The sequence below is a fragment of the Perca flavescens genome, chromosome 18 (genome assembly GCF_004354835.1).
Source record: "Perca flavescens isolate YP-PL-M2 chromosome 18, PFLA_1.0, whole genome shotgun sequence".
In the NCBI taxonomy this organism is placed as follows: Eukaryota; Metazoa; Chordata; class Actinopteri; order Perciformes; family Percidae; genus Perca; species Perca flavescens.
The window spans coordinates 31568729-31581600 of record NC_041348.1 but is presented as its reverse complement, the minus strand read 5'-3'; the positions used below and the strand labels follow the sequence as shown (position 1 = coordinate 31581600).

The window sequence follows — 12872 nt, the reverse complement described above, 5'->3', positions numbered from 1 at the left end:
CAATCCCAATGGTCTTGTGTGGCACGGAGCTGTTGAAGTTATTAATACTTTGGTTGTCAGTTTGACGTGTTCAGAGTTTCAGTTTGGGACCTGGTGCAGAATAAGTTTGGTTGGAAAATGCTGTAAAAGTATGTAGGATGCATACATAAAATAAATATTTTGAACATGTGAAAATCAACAGTTTATTTATTGTTATTAAGTTTATACACAGACATTGTTATGTTTCTTTTCTTTTCTGTATGTGTCATCAAATGTTTTTATATTGTCTGATTTAATGTGGTTTTGGACCCCTTGGAAGACTAGCTGGTCGTCTAAGTAATGGGGATCCTTAAAATAAATTCAAATACAAAGACAAATACAAACTGAAGTTAATGACATTCACTACAGATATTAAAATGTGATCAAAGTCAACATAATTTGCACACAACAATTTCTGCCCTGAGGAGAGCATTTCATCATTTCTAAGAAGAAGATTTCTGTCATTAAAGACACAATCAGTGAGCCAAATGTGAACCAAAGTGAAGCATCGTCCCCCATCAACATTTAAACCAAAGTACCGGAAGTCTCCTTCAGAGAACACAGAGACACTGAGGAACCATACCCGAATGAAAACCCGGGATAAAGAGGTTGAGTGAATGTGGTGTTGAAGGTGTAGAGGTGGATCAGTGAGTCAGAGGAGACTCTGTAGAAGGACAGAATGCCAGCAGGACAGTCAACATACACTGCTACTCTATCAGAGACAGAGGAGGAGGAGAAGACAGGGAGGAACGTTGGAACGTTATTGTGTCCAACACAGTAACAATCACCAACGCACATCAGAATCCACGACTGATTAGTACATCCAAGCAAACAGTCATCCCTGAGTCCTTTCCTCATGATTCCTTTGTAACTCACTGCTACACGAACATCTCCGCTCCTCTCGACCTCCCAGTAACAACGACCAGTCAGACCATCTCTACACAGCAGCTCAATGAAGGAGTCAAACCTCTCTGGAAGATCAGGATATGGCTGCTCCTCTCTCACTGCTGTCATCATCCTGTTGTTGTCAGACAGTTTGACTTGTCTGCTCATTGTGTTTGTGTCCACTGTGAGTTCACAGAAATCTGATGGAGAGAAGAAGATGCAACATAGCAGCAATTTATTATCAAAGATAATCTGAAGGCTTTCTTCTTTTTTCATGTGCTGTTCATTTATGAAGTTTAAAGGAGCATTGTGTAATATATTTACTGTATTAAATCAAAAAATGACCACAATATGTTGTCAGATATTAAGGAAACATGCTAAGTTGTTATAGTATTTTCTCTAACAACAATGCTAAAGCCAGTATTTTCTCCTTTGAAATGTCCCTTCCGTGAAGGAATGTCTGTTTTTGTTTTGGCCTGTGTGTTAATATCAACTGCCAATTTTGACACCCTGGTTGCCAGACAACGCAAACATGCAAAACCAACATGCAGCATGTTAGCAGCTACTAAATGAACTGGAATAACAAAGATAGATTTAGGGTCCTATGTTGCACCCAGCGCAATAGCCTTTGTACACCGACGCATGTATTGTTCCTATTTTGCACCCGACGCACAGCAGACTTTTCCCTCCACAGATGCACGTCGGTAAATTAGGGAATGTATTTGCGTTCCCGGGGGCGGTTCAGGGAAAAGAGGAGGCGTGTTCAGGCGCAAAAGTTCCCTGATGCTATTTTGCAGTTTCAGAAAACAATTCCGCCACTGACCCGGAAAAACCTGGTCTAAAGTCAGTGGTACTAGTCTAAAGTCAGTGGCGCTAGTCTAAAGTCAGTTGCGTGTTATTCAGATGCTATTTTAGGGGTGCATGCTTGGCCATAAGCGTGCGCACAACGCGCATACACCTTGCTTCCCTCATCTACACGGACGGAGCAGTTCCCATTTTTGCAAACCATACATAATTACAAGAAAAAATATTACTGAAATGCGCTTCAAGTGTTTGGATAGGTCAGGATTTTAGGAGGCATTTTACAGTACAGTCCTCAAAAAGTCCCAGCATTCTTTGTGGCTTGTTGTGTTTTACACAACATTTCCATGAATCATAGATGTGTTGATGACATAAATGAGGAAATATTTGAGGACTTAAGGAGACGTGATGTTGAACTACGGTGGGATTGGACACTTGGGATTGGATGCGTGATGCGCTCCTGGTGGAGCGGGTGGACGGAGATGGAGTGGGGGGAGGAGGAAGGGGTACAACAGGTGCAGGTGGTGCGTTTGGAGGCCCACACTCCATGGCTGCAGACTTGAGGAGATGCGCCCGAGAGGCCGCAGCAACATCCCCACCCGGACAAGACATTTATTACTTTGCCGCATCCCGGACAGCTCCCGCTGGCGTGCGCCAGGCAAATCCGCCGTTATAATAGCAATCCGCCATGGAACAAGCGCGCCTGCTCTTAAAGGGAATGTGAGATGACGCTCCGATTGGTTATTTTCTCGTTATGCCCAAACACCTAGCTACTTCAGACCAACCCATTTTAGATTTGCGTCGGTCGCAAGACTCATTTATCCCACCGGTATAATAGCAACAGCGTCAGAGATCCGCCAACAAAGCTACTTGCGTTTTGCGTTTCATACTTGCATTTCAGATCGATAAAATACCTAACCTAAAACCTCTTGCGTGGCCAGAGATGTGGTAAAACATGAGTAAATATTGGCAATGCGTTTAAAAGATGGAGAGAGCTTAAAACCCAAAAGGATGCCGAATTAGTTAATTTTCACCTGAACAGGGAAGCATTGAGCTTTATGCAAATTTATCACAGCTACTAGTAGGGATGGGCATTTTCAGTCATTTCAACATTTGTGTACTCACATTAGTTTATAAAGTACTTAAGTTAGTTACTCTAAAAAAATTGAGACACTACTGTTGAAGTGATTCAGACTGGTGCTAACGCCGCCATGCTAACACATGCTAACTGCTAACACATGCTAACTGCTAACACATGCTAACTGCTAACATTACCGGAGGACCGGGTAAGCAGGCCACGGTTCGTTTCAAAGTGGAAGTAAGTTAACTTTTGCAAAACAACCTTGTCAAAACAACCTTGTCGGCCAAATTGTTGAATAGGGACAGTTCTCTACAGGTGATTCTGCAATATGGTATAGTACATTATTGATATTCTTGTGGCTAACGTTACCATCGCCAGCTTCAAGTTTATAATATGTTGGACAGTAACATGATTCCCACTGTTACAAACTGACATGCAACTATAATGTGTAATGTATAGTTTAGAGATAAGCTCTTCTTAGTAAATTATTTTGTAGAAAATGCAACATGTTTATTATGAATCTACACATAAACTTAGACAAAGTTATAGTCTTCATGGAAGAAAAGCTATACGTTCAGTTAACTTTTATATTATGGAGTAAAATCTCCACCCCAACAGAATTCTTACCCTACTTCTGTTCAGCTGCCGTAGCTGAAAAATGGTGACTGTGACTTTGGTACAGATAAACATGAGATCACTGCTTTTTTAGTGGTTGTTGCAGGAATGTTTAGCTTTAAAGGGTAGCTGCCAGCCAGGTAAAGAGCTCCACATGGTTGTGGTATTTTTAGTGGTTTTTATTTTTCGCTGACAAAAGGTGACTGTCAGGTGGGTACAGAGCTCTGCGAGAGCAAGGGCTTTTATGAATAATAATATAGCCAGCATCAAGCTACACTGCTGCGCTGTGGAATAATGTCTGGCAATGCGAAAATAGAATCATTGAAATTACATTGTGGGATGTTATGTTTAGCGTTCTCAACCTGGCAACCCTCATGTCATAGTTGTGAGTTTTGGTTGTTAGTGTTTCCTGTTTTATTTTGAAGTCTCTGTTTTCCTTCCTAGTCTTGTCTTGTTTTACTTCCTGTCTTGTGTTTTCCCGCCTGTTTGATTGTTTTGCCCCGCCCTGATGTGTTTCACCTGTTGTATCACCTGTCTCTTGTTGTCCCCGTTACCTGGTGTATTTAGTCCCTGTTCTGTCTTTGTCTCTTGTCGGATCATTGTATTCAGTTTGCTGTGAGTACTGTTTGTGTCCTTGTTTGGAGTCTACCCTGTTGTCTCTGTGTTCCAGTTTTGATATCCTGTTCTTATCTAGTCCTATCTATATTCTGGAATAGTTTTTGCCTGCTGCAATCAGGACTCCTTTTGTTGGTATGAACTTTGTTTTTGTTAAATAAATCCTCAAGCTCAATCTACTCGTGCTTGCTGTCTGCATTTGAGTCCAAGCCTCGCAGCCCCCCGTGACACCTCATGAACTTCAAGTCTGCGGAGGAAGGGCCAGCAGAGACAACTATCTCCAGTATTTTATATTTGGAGTGATATAACCTTTTTATACACTAGCTGTCAGTATTACATATAGCATCTGCAATAGGGACTCATGTTGGCAGTAATGTTCCAATGGATAATATAACAGCTTTGTGTATGAAGTGAAACTTAAAATGTATTGTGTCTTCATTAGTCAAATTGAATACACACTTACACTTCCTCACACCAGGTTGCAACCTCTGCTCTCCACAATGGTCCACCCTGGATAAAAAAATACACAATTAGAATGATTTTCTATCCATCATGAGTCCCAAGTGGGCGGTGCTTGGTTTTGGCTTAATTATGCAGAGTGTGATCTCTTGTCTGTTCATACCTGAGAGTTTCCAGTCTCCAGTTTGAATCTTCCAGTCCAGCAGACATCAGCTTCACTGACTCTCCTGGATGATTGTAGCTCAGGTCCAGCTCTCTCAGATGGGAGGGGTTTGAGCTTAGAGCTGAGGCCAGAGAAGTACAGCCTTCCGCTGATATCAAACAGCCTGACAGACTGGAATTTGGAAAACATCATAAACCTAGTGTTTTAGAAAATCACACAGATCTTGACAATCTTCTCTAACATTAACAAAAAGCAGGATTTAAAGTATAACAGTTTAACAACAGACGAATACTGACCTGAGAGTTTCCAATGTACACTGTGGACTCTGAAGTCCATCAGAAAGCAGCTTCACTCCTGAATCCTGCAGGTCATTGTTACTCAGGTCTAGATCTCTCAGACTAGAGGACTCGGAGCTAAGAACTGACAACACAGCTTCACAGCTTCTCTCTGAAAGGTTACAGTCAGCCATTCTGATAAGAAATGGACAGAGTAAACAATATCCTTTTTAACAAGGCATCAAATTCCACACAGCTCCCAGGACCAGCAGTGCCTACCCTATTGTAATCGTATTTCATGTTATTTTGCCGTTGATGAAAGGGTCGCTGAAGCCTAAACTGTGCGTGGCGGTGAAATTTTCAGGACTGATGAATAACACTCATGGGGACTTCATGCACAATAAATTGACACACTTCTGCCTTTATGTATCGTTATAATGAAGAAAAAAAAACTTTTTGCCCTATAACTCACATTCCCTAAATTGCACATTTTATATCCTCATCCCGCAGGGGGCGCACGCTCAACCAGGTATGCTGGAAGCTACGGTTGTTTTTATTGTGATTGACAGCCATGTTTTCAATTATGCAATATTTGTTTCTCTGCCTAATGAATAGCTTCTTTGTATTTGTCTGTGCATGTTTGAGTTTGTCAGTCAGCCTAAACAGAGATGTAAATAATACAAAACATTTAATTTCAAGTGTTATGAAACAACAAAACCAATGTGACACTTCATTCACAACAATCAGTTGTATCCTGACCTGAGAGTTTCCAGTGTACATTTTGGACTCTGAAGTCCTACAGACAGCAGCTTCACTCCTGAATCCTGCAGGTTGTTGTAACTCAGGTCCAGCTCTCTCAGATTAGACTCGGAGCTGAGAACTGAGGACAGATCTTCACAGCTTCTCTCTGACAGGTTACAATGACTCAGCCTGATAAGAAATGTACACATTTAACAACATTGTTCTTAATTTTAAATGTAATTGAAAGCCATGTTTTCAATGCAAAATGTTCTAGTTTCTCTGTCTACTGATTAGCCTCTTTATGTTTGTCAGTCAGCCTTAACAGAGAAGTGAATATTAGAAACCACCACATCAGATTAACAAATAATAATGTTAAAAAGTACTATTTCTGGTAAATGTAAAAACATTTGACATTTCCAATGTTATTAAACTCTACAAAAAGCACTGTGACAATTTTACAATCAGCTTAATACTGACCTCAGAGTCTCTAGTGTACATTCTGGACTCTGAAGTCCAGCTGACAGCCGCTGCACGTTAGAATCCCACAGGGTGGTTTTACTCAGGTCCAGCTCTCTCAGACTAGAGGACTTAGAGCTGAGAACTGAGGACAGAGCTTCACAGCTTCTCTCTGACAGAAAACAGCCACTCAGTCTGGGAAGGATTAACAATAAATAGATTTTTTTAAAATTATTTGTCATGTATAACATTTAGCATATTTGAATTTTTTCAGATATATACATACAGAGCTTTGTTAGAAGCTTTGACCACTGGCAGCAGCCTCAGAAGAGCCTCATCTGAAGCACCATATTTATTCAGGTCAAACACGTCCAGATATTTTTCTGATGACAGTAAGATGAAGACCAGAGCTGACCACTGAGCACGAGAAAAATGACTTTTGGAAAGAGTTCCGTATCTCAGGGACCGTTGGATTTCCTCCACTAGAGAATGATCATTCAGTTCATTCAGACAGTGGAATAGATTGATGGTTCTCTCTGGAGACTGATCTTCACTGATCTTCTTCTTTATGTACTGGATTGTTCTCTGATTGGTCTTAGAATTACTTCCTGTCTGTGTCAGCAGGCCTTGTAGGAGATTCTGATTGGTCTGCAGTGAAAGACCTAGGAGGAAGCGGAGGAACAAGTCCAGGTGTCCATTTGGACTCTGTAAGGCCTTGTCCACAGCACTCTGGTAGAGATGTTTTAGTTTTGGTCTGTCTCTGAAGACTTTAGGCAGCCGGGAGGTTGTTTCTTCTTCTGACAGAAGATTGACACCAGAGTTTATGAATGTCAGATGTACATGAAGAGCTGCCAGAAACTCCTGAACACTCAAATGGACGAAGCTGAACACCTTGTCCTGGTACAGTCCTTTCTCCTCTTTAAAGATCTGTGTGAACACTCCTGAGTACACTGAGGCGGCTGTGATATCGATGCCACACTCTGTCAAGTCTGATTCATAGAAGATCAGGTTGCCTTTCTGCAGCTGCTCAAAAGCCAGTTTTCCCAGAGACTTGATCATCTTCCTACTCTCTGGACTCCAGTGTGGATCTGTCTCAGCTCCTCCATCATACTTGACTCTCTTCACTTTGGTCTGAACCACCAGGAAGTGGATGTACATCTCAGTCAAGGTCTTGGGCAGCTCTCCTCCCTCACTGGTCTTCAACATGTCCTCCAGAACTGTAGCAGTGATCCAGCAGAAGACTGGGATGTGGCACATGATGTGGAGACTTCGGGATGTCTTGATGTGGGAGATGATTCCGCTGGCCTGTTCCTCATCTGTGAATCTCTTCCTGAAGTACTCCTCCTTCTGTGGGTCAGTGAACCCTCTGATCTCTGTCACCATGTCAACACACTCAGGAGGGATCTGATTGGCTGCTGCAGGTCGTGTGGTTATCCAGAGGCGAGCAGAGGGAAGCAGATTCCCCCTGATGAGGTTTGTCAGCAGCACACCTACTGAGGTGGACTCTGTAACATCAGTCAGGATCTCAGTGTTGTGGAAGTCCAGAGGAAGTCGACACTCATCCAGACCGTCAAAGATGAAGACAACCTGGAACTCTTCAAACCTGCAGATTCCCGCTTCTTTGGTTTCACTAAAGAAGCGATGAACAAGTTCCACCAAGCTGTATTTTTTCCCTTTCAGCACATTCAGCTCTCTGAAGGTGAATGGAAATGTGAACTGGATGTCCTGGTTGGCTTTGCCTTCAGCCCAGTCCAGAGTGAACTTCTGTGTTAAGACTGTTTTCCCGATGCCAGCCACTCCCTTTGTCATCACTGTTCTGATTGGTTCATCTCTTTCAGGTGGGGCTTTAAAGATGTCTTCATGTCTGATTGTTGTTTCTGGTCTGTCTGGTTTCCTGGATGCTGTTTCAATCTGTCTGACCTCATGTTCATCATTGACCTCTGCAGTCCCTCCCTTTGTGATGTAGATCTTTGTGAACATCTGATTCAGAAGGGTTGGGCTTCCAGCTTTAGCAATCCCCTCAAACACACACTGGAACTTCTTTTGCTGGTTACATTTAAGTTTCCATTGGCTTACTGCAGCATTAGTTCCTGAATGAACAAACATATAAAACTGGTGAGTTGATGTCACAAAAACATCTGATGAACGTAGACTTTTGAGACATCAAGATGGTATTCATTTTCCTCTTCCAAGAAATCTCTTCAGCACATCACAACAGTTTCTGACTTTTTCAGCTCAGAATAATTCATAGATCTGGTTCAAATGTGTGCATTATATTAACAGCATAGTTTAACTGTTTTGATTGAGGGGCCAAGCTCTGGTTCACTGAAATGAGGAAATGGAAGCAACATTGGAGTTTACATTAAGAAATCAGGTCTGCAAAGTGAATAGAGAAAAAAAGTTATTATCAACAGAGAATTTCTGAAAGTGTACAAGATAGTAAAAAAATATGGAAAGTTCTGAATGAAAACATGGGTTAAAAAAAACAGCTCAGACTATTTTGAACTAGATGGTGTGTATTTAACTAAACCTCTTCATATTGCAAAATTATTGTAATGCTTATTTTATTGACAATACCTCCAAGCTCAGAGAAAATATTGACACTACTGTTTAATACAACTCAGAGAGCTTATAACAAATAGCTTCATGAGGGGTAAAACTGTGCTTTTGAATTTCATGAGATTAATGTTGATAAAGTAGAGAGATTGTTGGACTCTCTGGAATCTGGTAAGCCTGCAGGTATTGGCCACCTAGACTGTAAATTGTTCAAATTTCCAAATCTGTCATATTTTTAATAGATGCATGATCAGCAGTGTTTGTCCAACATTATGGAAAGAGGGAAAGATTCCAAAAGTCAACTTTTAATGGTCCAAACAGCATCTTACCTGTACCTAGTGAACTTGTAGGAAAAAGTGTGTCTGTGCAAATTCAAGACTATCTTTCTACAAATGCTTTAACCTCTATGTTCCACCATGCATACAGAGCTGGTCAACGCTATGTTACAAATTTCTGATAGCTGGCTTGCATCAATTGACGGGTCAATGCTTGTGGGCACAGTTATGCTAGATTTCACTGCTGCTTTTGATGTGATTGATCATGATCTCTTAATTGGTAAACTTATTTGTTTTACTCAGCTATTTTATGGTTAAGAAGTTACCTGTCCGGTAGATCACAGAGAGTATATTACAATGCCACTTTTTCAAACAGCAAGGCATTAGACTGTGGTGTTCCACAAGGGAGTTGCCTTGGGCCTCTTCTTTTGCAATTTTTACCAATGATCTGCCACAATTGGGCAAGCAAGTTTGACAATGTATGCTGATGACTCTACCCTCCATTATGCCACATCCACTATGCCACATCCACATGCTCTGAGCTTATTCAGGTTCTATCTACTGAGCTCAACATAGTACTTAATTGGATATAAACAAACAAAATTGTGCTTAATGCAGCAAAAACAGTCTGGGCCTAATTTACTAACACTAGCGCAGTTTGCGCTGCATCTGTTTATGCGAGTTCGGTAATAGCGCACGCTATGCTTCCACATTTTGCGTAGTATTTATCAACCCTGACACCCATCAGGCAATCAGCGTCTTTCTCCGCCCACTATACCATAGACTGCGCTGTAGCGAAGCGGTACTTGTGCTATGATACGGCTGAGTGCAGACTGCGATATTCCCACTGCTGATGCTATGACTGTTTGAAATGATCCTGATGCCAATATATTTGTAATGTAGCGAGGAGTTTAACAACTGCTGGAATGGGATGTGAACGCTGAGTGGGAGATTCAATTTCATCTTTGATTTCTTCCAGTAACTCTAATATTGCACGGCTGCTCGATCTGTAACGCTAAATGATGTTGTGTTCACTGACAAAGTGTGATTCTTATGTTAAAAACATTTTCAGCCTCGCTTATGTCTTCATCTTGCTCAAATTATTGTTGCCATTTCACCAGCGGCATAAAGGTCTACGAGGAAACTCGATTGCGGCTGGTTTAGACCTGCTTTTAAGAGGCAGAGAATTTCCCCCGCAGAAAAGAGACGCGCTCTTACTGACAGTCTTTGTAAATACCACGGAATATATAATTAGGCGCACTTTGCGCTTATCCTCCCACCTTTTTGGGTGGAACTCCCACTTTCCCCACGACCCTCCCACGAACGCATATTGAAAGCGCAACTTGTCTCTTCTCGCTCATGTGGCAGACAATCTGAGATATTACCCAAGTGCGCCCTGTTTGTAAATAGCCCGCATCGGTTACGTCTGTCTTTGCGACCAATTAGCGCCTGGAAACAGGTGCAAACGGCTTGATAAATCTAGCCCTCTGTATGATATTTGGCTCTAAAAATAAATTAGCACATGTGCCTGAACTGAATCTTGAAGTTGCAGGTCAATCTATAAAACATATAAATAAAGTTAATCTTCTAGGACTACGGCTTGATAGTGCATTGTTGTGATCCGATCACACTGGCTATATGGTTTTTAAGATGGGCAGAGCAGTTGACACCCCATTTGCCACCAGCGGTTACACTAACGATCCACCTGCAGAGTCAGCAAAGAGACAGTTGAATCATACAGCAAACACAGGACACAGGAGGGGTAGTCACATCTGTTAAAATCCTCTTACTGCTCTCTAGACGGTCAGCCAGCTCCTTGTGGTCCATTCTCCTCAGGAACTGCAGTGTGATCTTAAGAAATGCCTCTCTGCTGCTCCTCTGCTCTTCATCCTCTTCCTCACTCTGACTCTGTGAGCATTCTGGGTAATGTGGACTCAAAACCTTCTGGAACTTCTTCAGCTCGTTTTTCACAAAAGTAACAATGTTTTGCTCCAGCAACTGGAACAGAATAAAATATAACTCAAGATCAGATCATATGCTTGTCTGCATAGGGCAGTATGGAGACTGGATGAGATTGGTCATTTGTATGAACTAGAGGATGGACATCTCACTCAGTCACATCAGCAGGATAAGGAATTGAACATTTTAAATTTAAAACAACTTATTATGATTGGGCCTCTTGTGCGCGCCTGTGTTGACGTTCACTTGTTGCCCCGTGTGCGCTGATCATCTGTTGACATTTCCAAATTCCTTCCTACAGTTGCTTACGCAAAGCAGGCTTTGTGTAATTAATTAGTATGAGAAAAAAATGCGATTTTAACTGCGTCAGGCTCGGGTCGGGCTTGGACATAAATAACTTAATGCTTGTCGGACACGGGCTGGGCTCAGACAGAAAAATGCGGCCCGAGTCGCACTCTAGTATGAACCAGGATTGTTGTATTTGTTCTTTTACTCACCATAAATATGGAGTCATGCTGTGTCTGATGCTGCTGAGGAGAGTGACCAATGGGAACCTCTGATCTCTGCTGCTCCAATCTGTTGAGCAAATGCAATGATTTTGAACATATAAAAACACAGTGTTACATGAGCTGTGTTATAGTGGAACCTGGAAGAAACAATCCTCCTTCTACATTCACATGACGTACACTTTGAAAAATACTGTCAGGCTTGTTTTTATACTTTCTTAATAAAATAATGTTTACAAGTATTATATTTGTACAAAAGTACTTTAATTGCTAAAACAATTTTCTTGTCTCTTGGTATGAAGCATTCATACGGTTCACGATTCACGGTAGACTGGTATCTGCTGTTGGATCCTGCAAGAAAAACTAACACTTAAATAAATATATAAAAAATATAAATATGCAGTAGATGAAACACTGCTGATAACTTCCAGTTTTAAAATCTCACCTTTGTTGATCGGAATGTGTTCCATCTTTGAAGTCAATAGGTCGATCCATAGACCAGTCACTTTTCAGGGACACACAGCTGGGTTCAGGTCCAGTTTCAGGTCCAAGAGTGTCTGGTCTCTCATGTGGGATCCTGATAGAATCACAAACATTGACAAATACACAGGTACACTGGAATTGTGCTGAAAATTATGTTGAGTTTTAAATGTTTTAATACAGAGCAACAAAAATAACTTTCCGTTTAAATTCTTACTAGTGCTGTCAGTTAAACGCGTTATTAACGGCATTAACACAAACCCATTTTAACAGCATGCATTTTTTTATTAAACTACAACTACCACACCAGATCTAGCTAGACCGGAAACACCACAACAGGCACACCGCATACACTTGTTTGGGCTTGTGAGCCGGCCAAAGAGTAGTAGGCTGACATTATGTTTTGAGTGGATGGCGAGCGCGAGACGCCGAAATGGACGCCAATAAGATTCTGGTTTTAGGAGTGTGTTGGTTATATCGTTTCTTTGACTGTTTTGTCATTTGAGACATTGTCCACCCCCTTCTCTGTCCAGGAGAATTGTTACTTTCCTTATTAGAAAAACATAAAGGTTACAAATGTCCTGCTGTGGCGTCTGGTTTTGGACCCTTTAGTTTGTACTGTATAAGCAACATGTTGGTGTTACATCTCAGTTAAGTTAGGATCTGGGAGGAATTGGGTAATAATGACACATTCACACATTTTTCTTTTGTTTACAGTAAATAAATAATAAACATTTACAAATCTTGAAGTCAAGTTCATAAAGTAACTTTCTTTGCATTCATTTGATTCCCAATCCAGATCCACTGGTAAGAATGGCTTTCCATTGTTAGTATGGACTAAAAAACAGTTCTGAAATGCAAAATAATATAATTTTATTAATGTGATTGATTGTAACTATAGAAATTTTGCGATTGATCACGATACATTTTTTTTATCGTTTGACAGCACTAATTCTTACCTTTGTCGATCAGACGGCTTTCCATCTT

General features: G+C 41.2%; 1 protein-coding gene across 1 annotated transcript; it reads right to left on the bottom strand.

Moving 5' to 3' along the window:
• Positions 1-312: 312 nt before the first annotated feature.
• Positions 313-12869, bottom strand: LOC114572891 (protein NLRC3). Its single transcript, XM_028604672.1, has 11 exons — positions 12845-12869; positions 12530-12548; positions 11851-11982; positions 11397-11475; positions 10731-10959; positions 6396-8199; positions 5672-5842; positions 4934-5107; positions 4638-4808; positions 4479-4525; positions 313-1103 (listed from the first exon to the last, which is right to left on the bottom strand). Exons 1-11 carry the CDS (start codon positions 12867-12869, stop codon positions 544-546), a joined length of 3411 nt encoding a protein of 1136 aa, XP_028460473.1. The 3' UTR covers positions 313-543.
• Positions 12870-12872: the final 3 nt, after the last annotated feature.

Coding starts and splice junctions, on each gene's coding strand:
- LOC114572891 (XM_028604672.1), bottom strand. CDS start 12,869: ATGGAAAGCCGTCTGATCGACAAAG. Junction 11,476..11,850: donor ACACATTCCGATCAACAAAG/GTGAGATTTTAA, acceptor TTTGCTCAACAG/ATTGGAGCAGCAGAGATCAG. Junction 4,809..4,933: donor TGTACATTGGAAACTCTCAG/GTCAGTATTCGT, acceptor TCCAAATTCCAG/TCTGTCAGGCTGTTTGATAT.